The sequence below is a fragment of the Thalassophryne amazonica genome, chromosome 5 (genome assembly GCF_902500255.1).
Source record: "Thalassophryne amazonica chromosome 5, fThaAma1.1, whole genome shotgun sequence".
NCBI lineage: Eukaryota > Metazoa > Chordata > Actinopteri > Batrachoidiformes > Batrachoididae > Thalassophryne > Thalassophryne amazonica.
The window spans coordinates 31,869,070-31,894,954 of record NC_047107.1 but is presented as its reverse complement, the minus strand read 5'-3'; the positions used below and the strand labels follow the sequence as shown (position 1 = coordinate 31,894,954).

Here is a 25,885-nt window from a genome sequence, read left to right as displayed (position 1 = left end):
CTTTAATCCACACAAAAGTGACTCATGACTGGCATATTTTAATGGCTTTGAGAGGGGTTAAGAAGCGGACTTGCCGCTTCTGAAGAGCAGCAAATCAAAGAACCAACAAGCTAGCGGATCGAAGCACTGCTTCAGTGGTTCCTGCTTCAAAGTGGAGTCGCGCTGCAGAAGCAGTTGAGCCGCTGTAGGGTCTGTAATCAACGTAGAGAAATCATCATTTTACTGACAAACACCCTCAAAAACAACTGCTCTGAAGGACCGATAAGGGAATCGTTAAGCAAAAAGGCTATTGATATTGGTAGATCCAATCAATTCTTAACGATACCTGAAAAGAACAGGTTCTCAATACGCAACCCTAGTAGCTACATCCCTTGTCCACTTGGTGTGCACAATGTACCTGCCCCCCAGCCTCAAATTTGGGCACCAAAGCTGTTGCAGTGTAGTGACAGTGAAATGAAGCGTCGTTGACATGTTGAATCTTCCCAGGCAATTGCATCACCAAAAAAAATTATTCAAAGCTTGATAACAGCTCATTAGATACAACTGGCAACTAGTGGCCAGTTGATTTGTAACACCTCTACTACAAATGGGAAGGTAAAGCAAATTTCAGTGCACATGCAGTAGTCAGCAGTATCATAATTACTAACATATGCTTTTTTATAAAGGTGCTTGTCATTTTTGCAATAAAATAAGTGTTTGAGTGATGATGAAGTGAGAAACAATTACACAATTCCTTCTGAATGGCTGCAAGATGCAGAACGCACCACTGTGCAGCAAAAAAAGTGAAATGAGCAGGGAGGGCACATGGACCTCTGCTTTCCTGAGCAAACATCAAAAACAATCACATTTACAAGGTCTGTGAGAAAAGTATCTGACCTTTTTATTTTATGCAAAAAATATATGGATTTGATTCATATGTTTTTACGTCAGCCAAGCTTGAACCTTCGTGTGGATGCGTGAGTTTTTCCACGCCTGTCGGTTGCGTCATTCGCCTGTGGGCAGGCTTTGAGTGAGCACTGGTCCACCCCTCTCGTCGTTTCATTGCGAGGAAATGGCGGAATGATTTGGGCTTTTTTTCCCATCAGAATTTTTTCTGAAACTGTTAGACAGGCAGCTGGAAACCATTCGGAAAATTTATCTGGCTTACGGTGAAAAATTTACGGGCTTCACAGAGAATAAGGAGTGTTACTACAGCTTTAAGGATGGCCCACAATGGCGCTCAGCGCGCCGAGCCGCCATCGAGAGGCAAAAACCACCACATCATTTCTAAACGGATCGCCGTGTGCAATTTCTCTGGTTATCACAAGAGCTGGACATCAGCCATTTTCCGGCAGATTTCACTTTTAACAAGAGATTTTGTCATGGAAAGCCGCGTGGAGGCTTCGTGCATCAGGACCAATTCCCTGATGAAGCGAGACAAAGGAACACCTCCGTTTCGGAGTGTTAGAGGACAAGTTGGGACATGCCTATCTCGGCTTTCAGTGCTTACCAGTCGAGTGAGTATAAGAGAAATTGTGGAGAGCTGGACAGCTCCGCGCGGCTTTCCATGACAAAATCTCTTGTTGAAAGTGAAATCTGCCGGAAAATGGCTGATGTCCAGCTCTTGTGATAACCAGAGAAATTGCACACGACGGTCCCGGCTCCACACAGAGATCCGTTTAGAAATGATGTGGTGGTTTCTGCCTCTCGATGGAGGTTCGGAGCGCGGCGCGCCATTGTGGGCCGTCCTTAAAGCTGTAGTAACACTAATTCTCTGTGAAACCCCTAAAATTTTCACCGAAAGCCAGATAAATTTTTCGAATGGTTTCCAGCTGCCTGTCTCTAACAGTTTCTGAAAAAATTCTGATGGAAAAAAGCCCAAATCATTCCGCCATTTCCCCGCAATGAAACGACGACGAGAGGGGTGGACCAGTGCTCACTCAAAGCCTGACCACAGGCGAATGACGCAACTGACAGGCGTGGAAAAACTCACGCATGCGCACGAAGGTTCAAGCTTGGCTGACGTAAAAACATATGAATCAAATCCATATATTTTTTGCATAAAATAAAAAGGTTGGATACTTTTCTCACAGACCTCGTACATGAATATACATTAAATAACTTTAAGGGGAGAAAATTAAATGAATTAAATGGCACAATCTTTGGTGAAATCATTCAGCTCTACCTGAAAAGAAACAAAGGGCATTTCAAACATATATGCATTTCTAAAGGTTATTTTATCAACTCTCAAACCACACAGAAGGTTCATCTATACATACATTAGAAATAGATTGTCAGAATTTAGTGGGACAATCCACAGTTACTCAGCAGCATTTCAACTGATCTTTCATAATTTAACTCCATCAGGCCAGGAGAGAAGAGAGAAGGTCGAGGCTCGATTCTCCCCTGCTGCAAACAGCATCAAGTAGAATTTTCCAATAAAGCCTCAAAGTCCGGGGAGCAAACCATCTTGTGTTTCACATGTCCTAATACAGTCAAGTCACCGCTTCTTCCATCCGTACCAACAGAGACCAACTCCTGGGATAACAGAATGGGGAGTAGAACAAAGACAGAAAAAGCATGTCAAAAAATAAATAATGCTGGTGAGAGATATTTAAAGTTATGTGCGTGCGTGTGTATATAGATAGATATAGATAGATAGTAGTGCTATGTGACTAAAAAGATTAATCCAGGTTTTGATAATATTTCTTATTGTTACATGGGAAACAAGGTACCAGTAGATTCAGCAGATTCTCACAAATCCAACAAGACCAAGCATTCATGATATGCACACTCTTAAGGCTATGAATTGGGCTATTATTAAAAAAAAAAAAAAGTAGAAAAGGGGGTGTTCACAATTGTTTTGTGAGACTCTACTGGTACCTTGTTTCCCATGTAACAAGAAATATACTCAAAACCTGGATTAATCTTTTTAGTCACATCGCACTACTATTATTCTGAACACTACTGTGTGTGTGTGTGTGTGTGTAAAGAAAACAGCAGCCAATCAACAGACACTGAATAATGTACACTTGTAGGCATTAGTGGTAACCTGGCGACCAAACGTCTTGGTGAAGCAAACCAACACGCACACCAATATTGTATAGCCAAAATGTCAACATCAAATGGCAAACCCATAAATAATTTAAAAACAGAGATGAAAGTAATGTGTAGCATGGATGTATCAGTTAAAAATATTTGGTTGCAAAAGGAAAACCTGTTTACTTGAAAACTATGCACCTGTGACTAATTACACTGAAGTAGTTTGTACGAGGTCCGTGAGAAAAGTATCCCACCTTTTTTATTTTATGCAAAAAACACATGGATTTGATTCATATGTTTTTACGTCAGCCAAGCTTGAACCTTCGTGCGCATGCGTGAGTTTTTTCATGCCTGTCGTTGCGTCATTTGCCTGTGGGCAGGCTTTGAGTGAGCACTGGTCCACCCCTCTCATCGTTTTTTCATTGCGAGGAAATGGCGGAATGATTTGGGCTTTGTTCCATCAGAATTTTTTCAGAAACTGTTAGAGACAGGCAGCTGGAAACCATTCGGAAAATTCACATGGCTTTCGGTGAAAATTTTATGGGCTTCACAGAGATTAAGGAGTGTTACTACAGCTTTAAGGACGGCCCATAATGGCGCACGGCACGCCGCACTCCGTCGTGACGCACAAAGCCTCCGCGTGGCTTTCCATGACAAAATCTCTTGTTAAAAGTGAAATCTGCTGGAAAATGGCTGATGTCCAGCTCTTGTGATAACCAGAGAAATTGCACACAATGGTCCCGGATCCATACAGCCATCCGTTTAGAAATGAAATGGTCGTTTCATCCTGTCAATCGCGGCTCGGAGCGTGGCATGCCGTGCGCCATTGTGGGCCGTCCTTAAAGCGGTACTAACACTCCTTAATCTCTGTGAAGCCCATAAAATTTTCACCGAAAGCCATGTGAATTTTCCGAATGGTTTCCAGCTGCCTGTCTCTAACAGTTTCTGAAAAAATTCTGATGGAACAAAGCCCAAATCATTCCGCCATTTCCTCGCAATGAAAAAACGAGAGGGGTAGACCAGTGCTCACTCAAAGCCTGCCCACAGGCGAATGATGCAATCGACAGGCGTGAAAAAACTCACGCATGCGCACGAAGGTTCAAGCTTGGCTGCTGTAAAAACATAGGAATCAAATCCATATATTTTTTGCATAAAATAAAAAGGTGGGATACTTTTCTCACAGACCTCGTATGTAGAGAAAAGCTCTGTCCAAAACGTTCGATAAATAAAACCATATTTATAATGGAGTGCTATTCTTTTTTCTGTCTTCTTGTATTAACCATTTCTGAATAATCTGAGGTCAAATTATGGATGTGGGGGTATTTCTGTTGCATAAATCATACAAGAGAAACGGGCTGTGTCTCACCTACATCATGTTTATAGTAGGATGTTTTCTGAGCGCATTCAAGAGTTATGAGACTCTGAGAATGTTTGATATGAAAATACAAACATGAAAACAAAAGATTTTGCACAACATGATCCCCTTTAATCATGATCTTATTTGTTTTACTATTTTCAGTTTCAAATCTGCTCCTTGCAACTTACATCTGACTAGAACAAAGAAACCTCCGTTCATAATATTCCATTTCCACAGTTTTACAGGTTTAACAGAGCCCAGTGCACAAGTACACACATTTGTGTTACTGGCCACTGTGATAAACATCTGCAATTCACACAATCTTTCCAATTACGTATGTTGTCCTCATTATCAGAGGTGGCTGCTGGAAAGCCACAGAGACAGTGATTGGGTGGAGTTTGGTGTCAAGCATACACATTTACAGAAGGTATATAGTTTTATACAGGTGAAGTACTCCGTCAGGGGGAGGGATGGGTACTGATCAGATTTTAATTGATATGTCATTATCGATTCCACTTACTGATCAGATTCTTTATCAATTCCCTTATCGATACCTCCTGTGTAGTAAAAGTAGGGTTTACAGGTTTTCTATGTCAACAACATTTTATTGAGTCTCAAATAAATATGAAATTGGTCACAGGATCCTTGATCTCTGGACATAAATAGAGATGAACAAAATCTGTAGTTTTTGTCAAAAGCATTTCCTGTCAGGTATTAATGAGCCATGGCCTCTGAGCTGCGGTCTTGCAGCCGGCTGCGCTGCACGTCAAGATCAATGAAACGAACAAAGGATCAATGAAGGAAGGAATAAAAACTCAGATGTGGAATGGAGGACGATTCTCGTTTCTTACTTTTAAGAAGACAAGAGTCCCAGTTAGTGACTTTAATCAGCACAAAGGTAACTCATGACAGACATCTTTAAACGGCTTTGAAGGGGGTTTTGAAGAAATCACGGACCTGCTTCTTCTGAGAGAAGCAGCTGAGTGCTTTGCTGCTTCTGAAGCTGCTTCGCGGCCATGGGTGCCGTTATTTTTTTGGGAAAACAACAGTTTGTCATTTTTGACCATACGGCTGCTCAAAACTCTGCTCAAGCAAGTTGAAGAAATGAAAATACCTTTGACCAAAATACATGTCGGGACAAAAACAATGGTATAATATAAATAAGCATTTATTATTGTCTTTCAGACATCATCATCACTAAAGCCCAGTTATCCTAACAGGCTAGGGACGTGGCTGCTTTGAATGACAGCCTATATGCCGTCTCTGCGGTAGCTCAGAGGCTGCTGGCTGCAATTACTCTGAAGGCCCATCTTTTTTTCTTTGAGCATTTTATTACAAACAACTGTGATAATATGGTTTGCTGTGCAATTGCCAGAATGAGTCATCTAAAATGTGGTTGTGCCAGGATTTGTATTAAGTGAAGTTATTATGCGATAGTGAAGGTATCAGCATTTTTAGCAGCTATCGGTAATTTCTTAACGTTAGCGCATTAATCCACAATTACTGAGGAAAGAAACGGGTCATAATTGTTAAATGGCTACACCAAAGCAAAACTATTACAACTATTGCTCAGCCCCCAAATATATGATTTAACAAACACCCGAACTGATGACAGTCTGTCAACTGAGCTCGTCAGTAACGCTAATGATAGGTCCATATTTGGCCCGCACTTGTCATGCCCAGGTTATACACGGTTTCAACAAAGCTCCACCTCTTCACCCATATATGGGCTGCAGATGCATTTGACACATGGGTGACATTTAGTATACAGCCAAACCCCAATTTCCATCATGGTGGAAAATAAAACTAAGATTTTGTATTAACTGATAAATTATATCCACCAAAGCAGTGCTTCTGATTCTGGCGCTATGATTCAATTAGCCCGGTCTGTTCATTGGCTCAAAACTACAAAAACAATGACACTGTAAATACAGAGATGGGAAGAGTGATGGAGATACAATGCAAGTCACTACTACACCTGAAGGAAAGAACAGGATGCTCCAAGTGAGACATCAAGTATGACTTGTCCCAGTATGAGCTGTACTCGACCAGACTTCCGCACGAGCATCTTTCCTATCAGTCCTTCCCGCAGATCTTTCAAATTGCAGCTGTTGTCATCAGGTTCTTCCTGCATTACATAAAAAAATTGAAAAGGAGGTCTGTGAGCAAGCTTGTAAAATGACCCCCCCCCCCACACACACACACCCACCCACCCAAACTGCCTGCCTGCATGCATGCATACATTAAATACTAGCACCAGTAAACTGAGCAAACTGCTTCTATTGGGATATAACGAATAAATGTACACAACATCATTAAAGGACATGTCACATCAAAATCACAACTTAGATTTAGGCTGTTACTAACCATCCGATGATACACCGGAATTACTTTGTGCACTTCCGTTACCTGCCTCAAAGTACAACCCCTGGCAATAATTATGGAATCACCGGCCTCGGAGGATGTTCATTCAGTTGTTTAATTTTGTAGAAAAAAGCAGATCACAGATATGACACAAAACTAAAGTCATTTCAAATGGCAACTTTCTGGCTTTAAGAAACACTATAAGAAATCAGGAAAAATAATTGTGGCAGTCAGTAACGGTTACTTTTTTAGACCAAGCAGAGGGGAAAAAAATATGGACTCACTCAATTCTGAGGAATAAATTATGGAATCACCCTGTAAATTTTCATCCCCAAAACTAACACCTGCATCAAATCAGATCTGCTCGTTAGTCTGCATCTAAAAAGGAGTGATCACACCTTGGAGAACTATTGCACCAAGTGGACTGACATGAATCATGGCTCCAACACGAGAGATGTCAATTGAAACAAAGGAGAGGATTATCAAACTCTTAAAAGAGGGTAAATCATCACGCAATGTTGCATAAGATGTTGGTTGTTCACAGTCAGCTGTGTCTAAACTCTGGACCAAATACAAACAACATGGGAAGGTTGTTAAAGGCAAACATACTGGTAGGCCAAGGAAGACATCAAAGCGTCAAGACAGAAAACTTAAAGCAATATGTCTCAAAAATCGAAAATACACAACAAAACAAATGAGGAACGAATGGGAGGAAACTGAAGTCAACGTCTGTGACCGAACTGTAAGAAACAGCCTAAAGGAAATGGGATTTACATGCAGAAAAGCTAAATGAAAGCCATCATTAACATTCAGTGATGAATCTCGAATCTGCATTGGGCAAGGTGATGATGCTGGAACTTTTGCTTGGTGGCGTTCCAATGAGATTTATAAAGATGACTGCCTGAAGAGAACATGTAAATTTCCACAGTCATTGATTATATGGGGCTGCATGTCAGGTAAAGGCACTGAGGAGATGGCTGTCATTACATCATCAATAAATGCACAAGTTTATGTTGATATTTTGGACACTTTTCTTATCCCATCACTTGAAAGGATATTTGGGGATGATGAAATCATTTTTCAAGATGATAATGCATCTTGCCATAGAGCAAAAACTGTGAAAACATTCCTTGCAAAAAGACACATAGGGTCAATGTCATGGCCTGCAAATAGTCCGGATCTTAATCCAATTGAAACTCTTTGGTGGAAATTGAAGAAAATGGTCCATGACAAGGCTCCAACCTGCAAAGCTGATCTGGCAACAGCAATCAGAGAAAGTTGGAGCCAGATTGATGAAGAGTACTGTTTGTCACTCATTAAGTCCATGCCTCAGAGACTGCAAGCTGTTTAAAGCCAGAGGTGGTGCAACAAAATACTAGTGATGTGTTGGAGCGTTCTTTTGTTTTTCATGATTCCATAATTTTTTCCTCAGAATTGAGTGATTCCATATTTTTTCCCTCTGCTCTGTCTAAAAAAGTAACCGTTACTGACTGCCACAATTTTTTTTCCTGATTTCTTATAGTGTTTCTTAAAGCCAGAAAGTTGCCATTTGAAATGACTTTAGTTTTGTGTCATGTCTGTGATCTGCTTTTTTTTCTACAAAATTAAACAACTGAATGAACATCCTCCGAGGCCGGTGATTCCATACTTTTTGCCAGGGGTTGTATACAGCATTCGCAACAAACAGCTACAGAGAGTGTCAAAAACAAAGTACTCCTTTTTCTGAGTATTTGCGACAGCGTTTACGTAGCTTTGAGAAAAATAAAAGAAAGGAGAATCATCCTCCGTTCTGTTCACATAGCTCCAAACACTGCGCGGCTCTCTGATGAGTCAAGTTAAAACAATAGAGTCCAGTCGGAATTAATAACTTCAAAGCGAAACACCATTTTGTTTATTTTTATTTATGTCCAGAGATTAAGGATACAGTGACCAATTTCATATTTATTTACTTTAAGACTCAATGAAATACATAGAAAACCTGTAAAGCCTACTTTTAGCACAAAATTCACAAGAGGTATCGATAAAGAATCGGATCGATAAGCAGAATCGATAATGTCATCGATAGATAAAATCTTATCAATACCCATCCCTAGTTATGACAGCCTGCTGCTCCAGTACAGAGAACAGACTCTGCAAACATCGAGAGCCAAAATCCGACAGACTCAAAGTAAAATAAAAATAACAAAGCCTACCAGCTCTGCTGATGAGAATAAAACAAAAGGAATAGTAAAAAAAAAAAAAAAAAAAAAAACTGAGCAGGGCACTCAGCTACATGTAGAATGATTTCCAACATTAAATACACAAGTCCACACCATCAAAGAAGTCACACATAGATCAAGTGTGATCGCATAGCCGGAGAATAATGTCCAGGTCCACACCAACAAAGACGTTCTTGCGCATGGATGGTGCATGACTGTTGCCTGGAGAATGCTGTCCCACGAAAGCTCCGCGTCAGCTCCTCACAAAGTTGTCTCATGATTCTGGCACATTAGATATAAAGTCCCTTATCTCCTGAGAATAACGTATTCTGACTTTTTCCCAATGTAATAAAAAATATATCTGCATGTTCAGGCAGCCTGTTAAAACAGCATTGTGGAAACATTCCACGTGCGTGTTCACGGTGCAGTAAAATAGCATCTTGCGATCCAAACAGGAGAGTCAGCACACGTTAGTGTCCAAAATGCAACAGACTCTCTCTCTCTGTCAAAAAAAGTACGTCGTTTCCTCTTTGTACATGTACATAAATCCAAACCATCACTTTCAGACGAAAGCTCAGAAGCACTGATATTGGATGTAGCAGCATTCGTTTCACTCCGTCTGCCATCGGGATGTTTCTACTTTTCTTAAAATCTATGTCACATGCCGAGAAATTCTGAGTAGGACATTTTCCGGAAATGCACCTGCTAACTTACTGAGCAAGAGGATAATTAGCAATAAAATACATCAGCAACCACTAATTATTACCACATGTGCGCGGATAGACTTATATTCATGAATACTTTGATGTTGTGCTGCTAACCAGGATATGAAAATAACGTGTGACATGTCTTTAAATAATCAACACGCTCCCACACCTACCTGTGACTCTGTCTTGAGAAGCACGGACTGCCCGTCTTCTGATTGCACCTCCGTTTTCACTGGTCTGTGCTCTCTAGTCGGGGGCTGCCCAGGTAGTGAGTCAGGAAGCTGCATAAACAAGAGCTCCTCCTGACTGCTCAGGATGACTCTATTCAGAAGGTCTGGAAGAACATCAGGCTCGGGAAGTGGAGGAGGCTTGAAAGAAGCCGGTATTTCTGATTCTTCTAGCTCTCGTTTCACTAAAAGAAAAAAATAATGTTAAGAAACTTGATGCTTTGGAAACTATTTTAATGCAGGACACTGTGACACGCCATGTATGGAGCATCTGCCTTTATACTGCGTACACACTACCATCTGAAGTTACCCAATTCAGATTTTTTGTAATCTACACAGCTGACATTGATGCTGATACGTAAGGTCTGCCACTCTCACTGCAGCCACGGCTCCAAGTGTCAATTAAAATCAAGTAGCATGAGCTATAACACTACACAATTACCTTCAGCTGCAGGCCTCATAAAGCTGCAGTCCTCTTCCACCTTCTCAATTTTAACAGAAGCTTTGCTAAATTCCTCCTTAAATCCCCATCCTGACACAGCCAGGGGGAGCTGGACGGGGCAGCTCCTCTGCTCACTCTTTAAGCATGGATCATCAACAAACTGCACAAAAATCAACAAGTTAAACATTTGAAAACTTCAGGTCGAAGTCTTAAAAACTACATGTCTGACAAATCACAAGACTCACATTGTCTCGCTCCAGCTTGCGCAGTATCTCTTTGGTCTCTTCCTCAGTCTCTCTTTTCTCCTTTTTAATATTGATGATGGGTGAAGGGCCAACATTTGGAGCATCTCTCTCACTTTCATAGCTCACTGCATAAAACAGAGGCGTTCACATGAAACAAGATCAGACCAGGTTTCATACACCATTTCCAAGGTCGAATTCAAGGACTTTCAAGGTCCATTTTCAAACTTTTCCAGCACCTTACAGTTCTGACACATTACATATTTACATGGGAACTGGTGAGGAAATGAATTATATGTATATATCCCACAAACATTTTCATGCATGGCTTGAGGTGGGTGGGCAAACACTGATGCGAAGCATCTTTCTGAGTGCTGAGCTCCCAGGGAGAGAAAGGAGTCTGGGGAGCTACAGGCCGAGTCACACTCTGATGGATAAAGCAAACGTTTTAGTACATATTAAAATATTTTGTCCATTGGAAAAATTGTCAAGTCTCCCGTGGAGTTGGGGTGCTAATAGACAGATGACATCACATTTCCATGGAGTTCACTGGATGCAGCGATTGCATTTGAGCAGAGTTTGGCGCTCTGAAACATGACATGTTTCAGAGCTCAAATATGTTGCATTGCCTCGCTGAGATAGACAAAGATGGACATGGAGCTGCATCTGTGTTGGTCCTTTGTGCTTGACTTTTGACCAATCAGAATGGAAGAATAAGCCGTTGGACAGCCACAGGAAAAATATAAGACAAGCAGAGAGCAGAACGGCTAACAAATGTGCAAGCAGCAGGAAAGTTTTCTGCCAGATTTCCGCTCAAAGTTTTGAACACGCAAAAAACTTTCTGACGGACTTTGTGAACATCAGCTGACAAGGAACTCATTTTATGGATGGAAAAAGGACTTTCATGAGGCGAAAATGAAAACAAACATACAGAACCAGTAGAGTAGTGACATGACGAGTCAAAAAATAAATAAATACATATCAGTCACGTGACCCCTGGTGCCATCTTGGGTTCAAAATAGCGTTCGCTGTTAATCTATCTGCATACGAGGTCTGTTAGAAAAGTATCGGATCTTTTTTTTCTTGCAAAAACCTGATGGATTTGAATCACGTGTGCTTGCATGAGCAAAGTTTCTGTGTAGGCTCTCAGTTGTCCAGGTGGTTTCCATAGTAGAGAAGCATGAATCTTCGACTGGACTGGGTTGCTTGTCCAGTCGAAGATTCAGTCCAGTCGAAGATTCAAGCTTCTCTACTTTGCATGAGCAAACCTTGAACCTTCGTGCGCATGCGTGAATTTTTTCACGCCTGTCGATTGCGTCATTTGCTGGCAAGCAGCCTTTGTGTGAGGACGTGTGTTGTGCTCTTGGCGGATTTTCTTTGCAAGGAAAATGGCGGAACCACTGGAGCAGCATTACTGCATCAAATTTAGCCAGAAACTGGGCGACAGCCAGGTGGAAACCATTCGGAAGATTCAGACGGCTTTCGGTGACGATCCTATGGGCATCACACAGATTAAGGAGTGGTACAACTGGTTTAAATACGGCTGCACAACGGTGGAGATCGAGCCACGCTCGGGTCGGCCATCAACAATCAGAAATGACCAGATCATTCCAGAGTGAACGCTGTGGTGATGCGGGACCGTTGTGTGACTATCCGAGAAATTGCGGAAGAGGTGGACATCAGCACTTTTTCGGCACACTCCAGTATGACAGAAGATCTGGCCATGACAAGAGTGGCGGTGAAATTCATGCCGAAGCTGCTGACGGTGGAGCAAAAGCGCCTCCGTGTTGAAGTCTCACAGGACATGCTGTGACATGCTCACCTCTTCCACAATTTCTCGGATAGTCACACGACTGAAAAGTCACCAAGAGCCATCTGAATCTTCCGTATGGTTTCCACCTGGCTGTCGCCCAGTTTCTGGCAAAATTTGATGCAGTAGCATTGCTCCAGTGGTTCCGCCATTTTCCTTGCAATGAAAATCCGCCAAGAGCACAACATACGTCCTCACACAAAGGCTGCTTGCCAGTAAATGACACAATCGACAGGCGTGAAAAAATTCACGCATGCGCACGAAGGTTCAAGGTTGGCTCATGCAAGCACACGTGAATCAAATCCATCAGGTTTAAAAAAAAAAAAAAAAAAAAAAAAAGGCCAGATACTTTTCTAACAGACCTCGTATAAATCCAGCTATTTTATTTATTTGTTCACTGAAAATCCCAGGTGGTTGTGCATTTGGAGGCACAAATAGACACAACAAGGGCTTCAAGATGTACAGATTCCCTTCAGATCCGAACAGAAGAAAAATTTTGGAAAATGAAGTCTGCTGTGTGGGATGGAAGCGACTTCATCATCAACGCTTTTGAGAGGTAAATTTAGTGTTCAATCCCATGTACAGAAAACTTAGTCATCTTATAAACCGGATATTCGCAGTCACCGGACAAAAAAGTCCCCAAGTTTTTGTATTGATTTCCATGTAGTAAACAAACACACACACACACACCGAAGTCATTTCCGTGATTAAAAGTCCAACCGTTTATTTTTTTTCACACCGAGCTCAGATTCAAAAAAGTGTCAAATCACAACCGGCTGTGATATGACACTTTTCTGCTTTCAATGCTTTGTCTGCCATCATATTATAATAGTATTTGCAGTGCACGCGCTGATTACAAATGGATCAGAAATTTAAATTTATGTAAATGTGATACCTTAACTATTTTTGTATTTATTTTGATAGTACCTGTACCTGGATGTGCTGCTGTATGTGGTTAAAAGATTTAAAAAAAAATGTTGAAAACATTAAAGGTTCATTCAGTAGTTCACCACAGTTGGGCCCAAAATGGCACCATGTTCTGAGTTGACGCCACTCTATCTAGGCACGCCAGTGATAATAAAAGTGATTAATCCACTCATTTTTGACCAATCAGAATGCAGATCCATCGAGCCTGCAGAAAACAGCAAGATCTGTGTAGGATACAAAGGATAGGAAGAAAAAAAAAAAAAACCAAAAAAACCACACACACACACACATATACATACATATATACACGCAAGTTTATATATTTCACGAGATTGACTTCACAAAGAGTAACTATAAATTGACAATAACATTACAATTTCAAACACTTTATCCAAAATTCAAGCACTTTCAAACCCTGAAAGCACAACTTCAATATCAAAACATTTCAAGTACCTGTATAAATCCTTTAAGGCACACTCATGAAAACCCTTTGCTTGGACTGGACTGACTATGCATTCACATAAAAAGTAGATGGAAAAACTACCTTTCCTTTTCATCATTTCCTCTCCAGGTCCCTGTTCAAAAATGGAGTGGGACTGGATGACCTCCGGCCGACCTCGACCTCTGCCCCTGTCTCTCTGACCTCGCCCCCTCCGGTTGCTGTCCCTCCTCTCTCTCCTTTGCCCACTCCCCTCCTTGGCTCTGCCATAAAAGGATGTCAGTAAACAGTCAGATAATCAATTAGAGACACAATCTTAAAGTTATTGTGTTATCAATAAACTTACTCTTCTTTGACTTTTCGACCAATGATGTTGGGTGTAAATGTTTTCTAAAAAAAAAAAAAAAAGAAGAAGAAAAAAAAAGAAACAAGTATTTAAAAAATTACAAGCAGTATTTTTCAATCCATTAATGGATTAAACCAATGTGTGGCTATTTAATATTCAGGAAACTTCCCTTGTGCAGATACTGCATTGTTAAAGGAATACATTTCATTGTTATGCCGATGACACTCAGTTGTACATGCTGATAACTGCAGACAATCTTACACACACAAGACTTCAGAGGGCTGTCTGGCTTCAGTGAACAAGAGTCCTCCGAGAGCACAATATCCCCAAAATGTGTCAATCTTGTACAATATGCATATTACCAGGCCATAACAAGGAATCATACTAAGTTTCATGAAATTCCTCCTAAAAGTGTGAGAAGAGTTTATTTCAGAATGCAGGCACCCTCTCATGAAACTGATGGAGTCATGGTTTGTTAATCAAGGGTCATAACTCTGGTAAATGGCCCAACTTGAATGATATGCATATTGCCAATTTCTAACAAGGACTTGTACCAGGTTTCATGAAATTCCTCCTAAAAATGTGAAAGGAGTTGATTTACCCTTTTTGAGAAGGACGGACAGATATCGCCACGGCGTAACGCCCTTTGGCCAGCAAGGGATAAAGACTGGATGTCTAACAACTTCTTACTCTTGAATTATGACAAAACTGAGATCACAGTCATTGGTAATGGGAGACACAGGCATCAGTTTGACCAGCAAATGTTAACTTCAGACTTGTGTTATAAGTCAGTGATAAAGTGAAAAACCTTGACATCAACATGACATTAAATTATTTTCAAGATTACACATTTCTTAATACAGTTCAGATTATATGATCCGTTGATTTTACAGTCCATTCATAACTAGAAGCACAGAGCACATTTGTTTTTTTCCTCTTTCCCTGTTTGTGACAACCAATCACAGCTCTTAGAAGACTACGCCATACCTAGCAACGGGATCAACTTCATCTCCTCACTAAGATAAACGTTTCTGTCCACTCCTTGCTGAGAGTTGCTCTCAGACACTTCCTGGATCACTCTTAGGCTAAGATTCCTAAGATTGCTTGCTAGGAATCTTTACGCTATGCTGGGAGATCTCTGAGAGGACTCAGATTCTTTGTGAATACGATCCCGGGTCTGCTCCTTCGCAGCTCTCTCGTAGATCGAGAACACGGATATTGTTCCACTGGCTTTAATTTTCAAGCTGGTCAACTTCGCCCATCAGAATTTTCCTTAAGGCCCGAGTGCACGATACTAACGAAGGACAACAAAGCAAGAAATCTGGTCTTTTGTTGGCATCGTTTAACCTTCGGCAGCTGCGTTCCCGCAGTTGCCGCTTCGTTCCTGCAGCTAGCGCTTCTTCAGGATTTTTAAACTGAACAAATGTCACCGAAGACCTCAATTCGTCCGAATTTTATTTTGCTGTCATTCCTGACTGTTTCTTATTGTTTGCTTAGTTTTAGTAATGTTAGCTTTTAGTTAGACTTCGCTCGACCAGCTGAGTGTTTTCATACAGTACAGAAGCTGGTTTGTGAGCGCTGCTGTGGAGAAGAGATGCAGCTCCTTCGCAGCGGTGGTGTGGGGCTGCTGTCATGCTGTGGTGCTGGCTGGCCAGGAAGAATGTCGACCTCCGCCGCCAGCGCATGGCAGTCCTTGATGAATGAATGAATAAATGGTTTATTTAAAGTTTAAATACCAATATTTTCATGTTGGTCCTCGGCCGCAATCTTACACCTGTTGCTCACTTCCCATGTCTCAACTTCCCCAGACAAAGTTTGTGCAGCTTGTTTTGAGATCTCATGTCCATACTGCAACTTCCAGACAAGATTATAAATTCAATGGTTGTTGCAGAATAAGTTTCATCCAAATATGAGTCCTGTTTTTAATTTATATAATGTGCTATTAATAAATTGTTATTAGTAAATTGCAAATGTGTACAGGTATTGCAAATAAATAAATAGTAGCACCCATTATTGTAGCACCAAAAGAACAAGTGAAAAACTTTAGCTAAACTTAAATTTTGTGCTGGTGCAGCCTAATAAAAAAAAAAAAAAGTTATAGCCAAGTCACATGGCATACGACGATTCCTCAATGAAGGAAAAAGTAAAAAAAAAGTCACAATTCGTTGAGAAAAGGTGGACGAAAGAGCTTTATCACAGAATAGTCTGCAAAGCAAGAGTGCAAAAGGGATGAAAGAGGAACTAAACAGAACCGAAGCTCACGATCGACGCTTTGAACGAAACACGCCTGGAGCCACAGCTGGAGCAGTGTGTGTCTGCGTCTGAGTTCCAGGACTCTGCGCTGGGACAGAGCTCATAGCACCCGAGTCCTGGAGAACACAAGTGAGTGTGACCGTGCATCGACTCCCCATGTGCGGTTAGTTCCACTAGCTGCAGCTGATCCACAACGTGAATTCTGCCTTCCAGAACATTTTTTTTATACAATCACTTGAATTATCTGCCTGTTGCCACATGTATATAAGGGCTGGATTGTCATTCCTACACTTATATCTTTATATTTAATAAAAATAAGCGCACGCTGGAGCTGCTGCTGACACTGCGTTCAAGTACCGCCGGAAATTACAACTTTTTTGTTGTTTCAAATTCAGCAGTTGCTTGTGACAAAATAATTAATTGTATCCACACAAAAGATTAATTCTTCCCTATATAAGGTGCCTGAGCGCATTGAAGCTGACCCCCCATCCAGATTAAAAAAAAAACAAAAAAACAAACATCCAAGCAAGCAGGCTGAGGTGCCCTGTAATTTCCGACGGTACATGAACGCAGCAGCAGCAGTCACAAACCGGCTTCTGCACTGTGTGAAAACATTCAGCTGGTCCAACAAAGTCAAACTAAATGCTAACGTTACAAAAACTAAGCAAATTATTAAAAACCGTCAAGAAACAGCAAAACGAAACGCGGACGAATTTCGGTTTTCGTTGCCCTTTGTTCAAATTTTTCAACAGTTTAAAAATCCTGACGAAGCACCAGCTGCAGGAACGAAGTTGAGCGAAGGTTAAACAATGCCAACGAAAGTATAGCTTTCTTGTATCGTTAGGGTTTCGTTGCCCTTCGTTAAGTGCCGTGTGACTAGGCTATTAGGCATCACAATGAAACTCATGTGTAAGTTTAGTCTAGAGTCCTAACAATTCTTTGAGACTGTGAAACAATACCTTTTTCACCCCTCCCAGGGTGAGGTCTCGAGAACGCATTGCAGGGAGACGACCAGAAGAAAAGGCAGCAACTGGACGGCGGCCGGTCAGTGGTCCAACTGTGCTACCTCCAGGAGTGGGCACGCGCTGGCCACCAGGCTCGCCAGAGCCTGAATCTGCCATTTTAACCTGGAGAAGATGAAATTAAAATGTATACATGTGCACCTAACCAACAGTACCATATTTTCCAGAGTATAAGTCGCAGTTCTTTTTTTATTAGTTTAAGAGGTCCTGCGAGGGGGGGGGTTATGTAAAAAGAAGACCTGAAAGTTCAGCTACAATTTGCCAGAAGGTACATCCGAGATGCAAGCCTAGATTTTATGTTTTGGTGAATGAAAATCCTCCTCTACCACTACATCATGAAGCTGTATAAAAACAAAATGCAAAATATGCACTATGCACAATTTCTCCAATCACAGCCAGAAAAGCGTAAAACTTCTTCTGGGTTGTCTGGATGGCTTTCCTCACTACTCTTCTTCTTGCACAGTCGTTCAGTTTTTGAGAACTGAGTGACCGTAGAGTGTCATATTGTTTGCATGTCTTCTTAACTGATGTGAATAAAATTCAAGACATATTCAGTGACTTGGTAATGTTCATGTATCCATCCACTGACTTGTCTGACGAAAACTGATAATTAAACTTATTTACAGGTATTAGAGCAAAGGGGCTGATTACATATGCAACCCATCATCTTGGGTTTTATATTTTTAATTAATTTATATTAAGTTGTAGAGATTTACTTTCAGTTTGAGTCTAAGGAAGATAATTTAAAAAAAATTTTATATTGAGAACCCTGATTTACTTTTTGTATTTGAAATGCCATAAACAAATTAAAATGTGTGAAATACCAAGGGGCTATATACTTTTGCAAGCCACTGTAGCTCCCGATGGCAAAAACAGTGTTTGTGTTGTAAATAAACAAATGATACACCAGTGTCGCAGACTGAACGGTCTGCCCCTAAAAATTGGTCAGCCCTGCCTCCACTGTGCATGCGTCATTTCGGAGCTCAGAAGCTTGTCTGAGACAGAGTGTCTTCACCCAAAGCAACCAATTGGATTAATGGCATTATTAACCATCAGGTGACAAGGTAAAATCTCTTAAATCATTCTAAAGTCAGTTTTACGCAGAAATGAGGCAGTACTTTATGCTTTGAAATGACCGAAGCGCAGTGAACGCATCAGCTAGCCGCTCGTGCAGCCGCAGTGCTCCGATCGCTTCATCCGTCTTTTATGATGAAATAATGCTGAATTTATGTGGAAATGATTGTTGTACAAAAGCTTCAGATATATGTCACTGAGCTAGTTGATGACTGGAGAGCAGTCTGAAACAGAAACAAGGTGATAATCCGTGAACCGCGGCTAATGACACATGCACAGTGAAGGCAGGGCGGACTGATTTTTAGGGGGGACCGTTTTAGATCCGTTTTAGGCCCCCTGCTTTTTTCCCTTTATGTAGCACCCCTTGGGAATATACTGCGGCGCTTTGGGATTCCCTTTCATTGCTATGTTGATGACACTCAATTGTACATGCCAATAACTGCTGGTAATCTCATTCACATAAAATCTTTGGAAGATTGCCTTGTATCATTAAGAAGTTGGATGTCTAGTAACTTCCTACTTTTAAATTCTGATAAGACTGAAGTTATGGTTCTTAGTCCAGCGAGGTATCGGCATCAATTTGATCAGCTAGCACTTAGCTTAGGTTTGTGTGTTATACATCATACGGATAAAGTGAGGAACCTTGGAGTAATTTTTGATCCTACGTTGTCCTTTGACCTCCACATTAGAGACATTACGAGGACTGCTTTCTTCCATTTGCAAAATATAGCGAAGATTCGTCCCATCCTGTCTATGGCTGATGCTGAGACTTTGATTCATGCATTTGTCTCTTCTAGATTGGACTATTGTAATGCTCTATTTTCTGTCTTACCGCAGTCCAGGATTAGGGGTCTTCAACTGGTTCAAAATGCTGCTGCCAGACTTTTGACACAAAGCAGAAAGTTTGACCACATTACGTCCGTTTTGGCGTCCCTGCACTGGCTTCCAGTTGCTGCAAGATCGGATTTTAAAGTATTATTAGTTTATAAAATTGTTCATGGACTTGCACCTCCCTATCTGGCTGACCTGGTACGCCCCTATGTACCGGCTCGGGCCCTGCGTTCTCAGGGTGCCGTTCTCAGGGTCTGCCGGTCACAGAGCTTTCTCCTACTGTGCTCCAGCTCTAGTGAACAATCTCCCGGCACACATTCGGCAGTCTGATACTGTGGAGACTTTTAAGTCACGTTTAAAGACTCATTTGTTTTCCCTTTTTATCATTAGTGTTATGATATGTTTTTATTCTTGTATTCTTTTATGGTCATCTTTTTAGTGTGTTTTAAATTTTTAATTCAGTTTTTTTGTTTTATGTTGTGTGAAGCACCTTGAGACGAGTTCATCGTGAATTGGCGCTATATAAATTAATAAATTTGATTTTGATTTGATTCATTGCTTGGTACGATCATCTCACATATGATTGTCTGTTCAGTGACTGAAAGAAGCAGTTTCCTTGCATTTTGTGCCCTTAGAGTGACATTAATTAGCTCATTCCTCTGTGCACCTTACAATACAGCAATTTAATCTATTTTGCGTCTTCTTGCATGAAGTGACAAGTGCAACTTATACTCCGGTGCGACTTATATACAGTTTTTTCTCTAAGACCAGTGCAGTGTATTTTTGGACCAGTGCAACTTGTACTCCAGTGTGACTTACCAGTATATTCCAGAAAAATGAATGGTCAGGGAAAACGCACCAAGTTCAGTAAGTCATTACTTCTGAAGTATTCATGCTCATTGCATGAAATTTGCAGTTGTTCTTAGGTACTAGATGTCTTTACTATAAAAGCTGATCCAGAGTTGCATATTTGTCAATTAATACATTGCTGAATACTCATAAATAAATGTAAAAATTATTTTGTGCTTTGGAGTTTTGGTCCTCTATATTTCTGCACTGAAGCACATCAGATCTTTCAAATTTTGGTATATTTCTCATGTTAGAGTACTATTTTGGTGATTAAGTATTTTTCTAAAATAAATAACATTTTATGACTTAAATCATAAATAAATATATATATATAATCTTTCCATGCCAAATACATATTGCTCATGTATGACAAGGTCCACCATAAGAAGACTCACCTCACTGAAAGGAGCATATCGTCATTAACATCAAATTATGAAGTTGGTTGGTATTTACAACAGAATCAATGTCGCATCACATTTTTAAAGCACCAATAACTCAAAATGAATAAATATAAGGCTGAAATTTTGCTTGGCATTTAAGGGGAATAACAGTATTAATTTGTGAAAGTATGAAACAAATCGGAGATGGTCAATCGGGAGGCCTCCAATGATTTCACGTGGCCTGACCTCAATGTTGGATCTGAAAGATGAAATCTAGGTGTTAACCGTCTTCTGGAGGCTCAGCTATGAGGTCTGCAAATCAGCAAGCAGTATTCAGTATGAGAGTCTTGTTTTGATAGACCAAGATATTTTAACGTGTACGGACACCCAACCATCCCAATATATTGTCTTTGCATGACCTATAAAAAATGGTGGGCATGAGCTTTGTACATTTGGTAGAGAATATTACAGGAAATGTTCAGTTACTTTTCACACACAATATCTGGGTAATTTCGATTTTATGTCATTGTTTACATGTCAAAATATCCGCTATGCTCAAACAGAGCTAACTAATCATTCCACTGATTACAACCAATTGGCCAATAGCTGCCTACAATAAAGAGGATGCTGTCGTCTTTGGATGAAGAAAAAGTGTGTTTTGTGTGCATCTTCCCAACCAAAACTGCAAATAGTATTTGCAGAGAAGATGTGCATGGCTTTTAGAATATGTTCCAAAATGGAAGAATTTGGAAGGTGCGCAAGGAGAAATTGCAAAGAGTTATGTCGCTCAACAACCGGCCATGTAATAGTAATAATAAACCACCAATACTCGATGATGGTGGATTACACAAGACATGGTACTCATGCTTTACCGACTCGGAAAGAATGAACTACAAAGAGCATCAAAGCTTCTATACGTAGGTAAGCTTAATATTTGATTACAAAATGATCCTGAGTATTACTCTAACTTGGTGGTCATGGTGATACAAAACAATGAGATTATGCTGTTGTCTGCGTAAATTCTGTTGATGGTTATATATAACCTCCTGATATTCAAAGAAATTAGAACTGACCCAATACTCGATGCATCGATCAAAATAAATGCTTGGGACTCCGACGAGGGCGGTCGCATCTCCTCCACTCTCCCTTATCTCTGCTTTCTGCTTTAACCTTCAAGTTCCTACTTCACCAGACTGCGAATTCCTCAAATTATATTGGATTCTGGATCTATTGGATTTACCATGGAATTGATCAGCTGGTCTCTGAATGCTATTGACACCATTTTTTCTACAAGGTCAGGACCGGGGATCCTACCTGCCCAGATGGAACGTATCCTGCGGGCTATGTTCTCGACTCCTGGGGCTCTTGGCGTGTTGCATGCTTGGCACCTTTCTCCATTGAGGACGTCGAGGATTTATTCATTTCTGGTCTTATGGTAGCAGGGCTGGTACTTTTTGGCTTATGTGCTGCCCTGATCTACCGGAAAATTGGCAAGACGGTGGCATCAAGAACCACTGCCCCTCGCTTGTCCATCATGATTAACGAGGTTGGCAAGGCAGTGCATTCTCAGACTGCGATGACCCTTGAACTCAGACGCAAACTGGATGACATCTTGGAGCAGATGGGTGCCTTGCAGTTGAAGTTGAAGGTTTCGGAGGCCGGTGAATATTCTTAATTCATAATTGGAAATATTCTTAATTCATAATTGGGATTTGGTTGTTCAAGTGGAACTGTTAAAAAGTGTTTTTCACTGCTCAACTACAACACTCCAGGCTTATCGAGCCTGAAGGACAAATTGCCCACTGTTTACCTCCAGAGGAATTTATTCAGGCCTTGGTGAGATTATTCAGCTCCTTCTTATCTCAACCCACAAAGACAATAAATTGACAGACTTACACATGGACAAAGACTGAAGCATGCTCCATTTTTCCCTTCACCTCCCTTCCTGCCCCCCCCCCCCCCCCCCCATCACACACCCCATCCCGGCCAATGCGCACGCCACCCCTTTCCCCTGCGTGGTTTTTAGCTGCGGTAGGTCCCCGTTTCCCCCCAAGCTTGCGGCGGCGCAACTCCAGTTGCAGTGGCTACCACACACTGACATCGCCTCAATTTGGAAAATGGACTGTTTCAAGTTTAGTGCACATAAACAATGTCAAATGTATATGTGTTGTCTTAATTCTGATGTGTGCCATTATTACGGTAAACAAGTAATAATTGTGGATTAATTGCTGTTTGTCTGTGGAATGTGAGTGTGGAAATCTCGCTGAAATGACAATGATAATAAAGCTATCCATCCATCCAACATCATGAAAGATATGATCACGATCACACACAGCCTTATCATTTCTAATGATCTCTGACAATTATAGTTCATAATAATATTACAGTCATTCATTTAGTTATTTATATGTACTTATTTTCCTGAAATTATCATTGGAATACCTTATTTCATGGCTATTCAAATTCATGGTAATTGTGACTTTAGGTGTTTCATCGCATGGCAAACATCCGGCCAAATTTCATTTTGTTTTTACTGCTCAGCAATTGCATAATTGGAATACCACATCACATGGCTATTTCATGGTATTTGAGATTTTATGCAACTGCATGATTGTGTAATGTTACTTGCCCATCGAACATCAACTAAATGCGGAGATACAAACATTTGTACATGCCTGGAAAACTATGTTTGCCTGGAAAACTATGTTTGAGGTTGGCAGCGATGGTGAAAACGATCTTCTGCTTTTTTTTAACTTCCTTATTTAATAATAAAATCCAGAAATACTTCTTAAAGTATTTTTAAAAATCAATTGCATGCTTTCTGTGTTATTTTGATTTGACATTTTGGACCAGCGGTTCTCACAAACACTAAAAATTCACGTTTGTGGGTGGAAAAAAGTATGTTGTTTGAGATACCATAGACCTTCATCTGCCAACATTTCCACACCCACCCGTGGTCAAGTAGTTTGTGTTTTCTCTTATGTCTGTCTGCATCTCTTGCTGCTTTAACTCAAGTGTGCAGTGATACTGACTTCTTAAATTTAATGGTTTCATTAATTTTTTTGCTTTGAGGTTTATTTTTTTGGGGGGGGTGGACTACAGTTGGGTTAGGGATGAAACTTCCAACTTTGAAATTGTTTTTGTTAAATCGTTAAAATGCAGATGCTGTAAAATGTGTAGCGTGTTCCACATTTAAAATACCATTACAATTTCTCAGAACCTGCTTTAAAATTGTTTAAAAGGTACTTTAGATTAACTGCAAATTAAAAAAAAATAGCACTTACAGCCTGGCTTGTACTGTCACTTCAGAATCTTCCACAAGTTGTTTAGAAGAAGTTCAACCAAATAAAGACTTGTACTTCAATGACACAATAATTTTTCCAATCTTCTCTTCACTTTGTATCAATGATCTCATCAGCGAAACTCCATCAACACGTGGCCACATAAACACGAAGATTAAACACACGAACAGCGGTCAGGAACAGTCGCTCCGCTTTCCTTCGTACGTATCTCGTTTCCTTCCAATGTGATAACAGTCCCACGTTGTTACAGAATGTGACAAATTATTTAATGGTGGAACAACGAAATTCTTCACAAACTCTGCTAACCAGCGCCATGACACTTCCGCACTGACGTATTTCTGAAATCACGTGGTTCAAAACACCCGATGGGGGTGGGGTTGGTTGCCCAATGTTTAAAGGTGTAAATTTATGAGAAAAACATTAAAACACAGAATCTAATTTGAATTATTCAGCTGAAACAACCACATCAGACAGACAATCTATAATTCCTCAGAGTATAAATTGTATTTTTAAATTGGAATTATACAATTAAAAGGTCACGTGCGATATGGTATAAAACAAATATGATTCCACAGTTGTATAAAATTCTCGTTTTACATTTTACTTGGTCCACATTTTATTTTATTTTACCTTATTTTTTACTTTACCTTACTTTTATATTAGTTGTACATATACCCTGAATAATTTACCGTTAAATTTCACTATATTTTATATTGGCTAAAAATTACTCGCACCACGGAAAGCACTTTTTTGGAGTTGCACTCAAATCTCGTTGTAATGCAAATTACGATGACAATAAAGGCGATTCTGAAAACAAAAAAAGGCCGCTCATGTTGTAGAGTCACGTTTCCGCAAGGAGGCGGCGTTTGTCTTGTCTTGGCTGCTCCCGTTAGGGGGCGCCACAGCAGATCAATCATTTCCATCTCTCTGTCCTCTGATCTTCCTGTCACACCAACCACCTGCATGTCCTCCCTCAGGTTGGTCTTCTCCTCCTGCCTGGTGGCTCCATCCTCAGCATCCTTCTCCCTACATACCCTGGGTCCCTCCTCAGCACAAAACCACCTCAATCTAGTCTCTCTTATAATCCATTTATTGTATGAAGTAAAAAAACGTACAAAGTACAATAAAAGCACACATCATTAGCCATCAAAAAATATCTCTGTCAAAATTTTTTTTTTTTTTTTTTTTTAAGTATTAACACTTGGAGCATTTACCACACACATGGTGGGGTAGGCTATTCCAGTTTATAATTCTATTTGAAAAATATTTTCTTAGGCCATATTTGAACCTCCAAATGTCTCTCCAAACCGTCCCACCTGACCTGTCCCTCTGAATGTTGATTCCTAATCCTGTCCATCCTCACCACTCCCAAAGAGAATCAGAACATCTTCAGCTCTGCCTCCTGTCTTTTTGTTAGTGCCAGTCTCTGTACAACATAGCTGGTCTTACTGCTCTCTTGTAGACTTTCCCCTTCACTCTTGCAGATATTTGGTCACAGTTCACTCCTGCCACCTTTCTCCACCCTGTCTGCCTCTTCTTCACCTATCACTCTCCTTTACTTTGATAGTTGGCCCCAAGTATTTAAACATCTACTTTCACTACTTCAACTCCTTGTAACCACACTATTCTATTGGGCTCCCTCATTCACACACATGTACTCAGTCTTGCTCTTACGGACGTTGATTCCCCTTCTCTCTGAAGAAGAGCTTCTCTCAGAGCAAATCTCCACATCTCCAGCTAAGCTCAACCTGGTCTCTACCCTCACTACAGATCAGTGTCATATGCAAACATCATAGTCCATGGAGACTCCTGTTTGATCTCATTCGTCAACCTGTTCATCACCACTGCAAGAAGAAAGGACTCATCTGTACTCTTCAGGAATACCCTCACTGTCCTATATTTTATTAATCTGGTTAGAAACTCCACTGCCATCTCTCCAAGACATTTCCATGCCTCCACTGGAAAGTCAACTGGACCACCTGCCTTTCCACACTTCGTCCTTGCTAATCTCTTGCACTTCCTAATTTACTCTCTCCACATCCTCCAGCCTTTTCTCATTTTCTTCATCAGTTTCTCAAAATACGTACATATTCC

The 25,885-nt window shown here is 40.6% G+C and overlaps 1 protein-coding gene across 2 annotated transcripts; it reads right to left on the bottom strand.

The window, feature by feature from the left end:
• Positions 1-2,172: 2,172 nt before the first annotated feature.
• Positions 2,173-24,111, bottom strand: polr3d (polymerase (RNA) III (DNA directed) polypeptide D). Of its 2 annotated transcripts, none has more exons than XM_034169906.1 (9): positions 23,774-24,111; positions 17,293-17,460; positions 14,081-14,124; positions 13,840-13,997; positions 10,562-10,686; positions 10,317-10,476; positions 9,821-10,059; positions 6,357-6,506; positions 2,173-2,517 (listed from the first exon to the last, which is right to left on the bottom strand). In XM_034169906.1, the coding sequence occupies exons 2-9, from the start codon at positions 17,452-17,454 to the stop codon at positions 2,401-2,403; spliced, it is 1,155 nt and encodes a 384-aa protein (XP_034025797.1). In that variant the 5' UTR covers positions 17,455-17,460; positions 23,774-24,111; the 3' UTR covers positions 2,173-2,400. The 2 variants fall into 2 exon arrangements, with proteins under 2 accessions (XP_034025797.1, XP_034025798.1); XM_034169907.1 differs by having other exon boundaries at positions 17,293-17,466; positions 24,004-24,077.
• Between the last annotated feature and the right edge of the window lie 1,774 nt (positions 24,112-25,885).

Coding starts and splice junctions, on each gene's coding strand:
- polr3d (XM_034169906.1), bottom strand. CDS start 17,454: ATGGCAGATTCAGGCTCTGGCGAGCCTGGTGGCCAGCGCGTGCCCACT. Junction 13,998..14,080: donor GGTCGAAAAGTCAAAGAAGA/GTAAGTTTATTG, acceptor CTTTTATGGCAG/AGCCAAGGAGGGGAGTGGGC. Junction 10,687..13,839: donor GGAAATGATGAAAAGGAAAG/GTAGTTTTTCCA, acceptor TGTTTTATGCAG/TGAGCTATGAAAGTGAGAGA.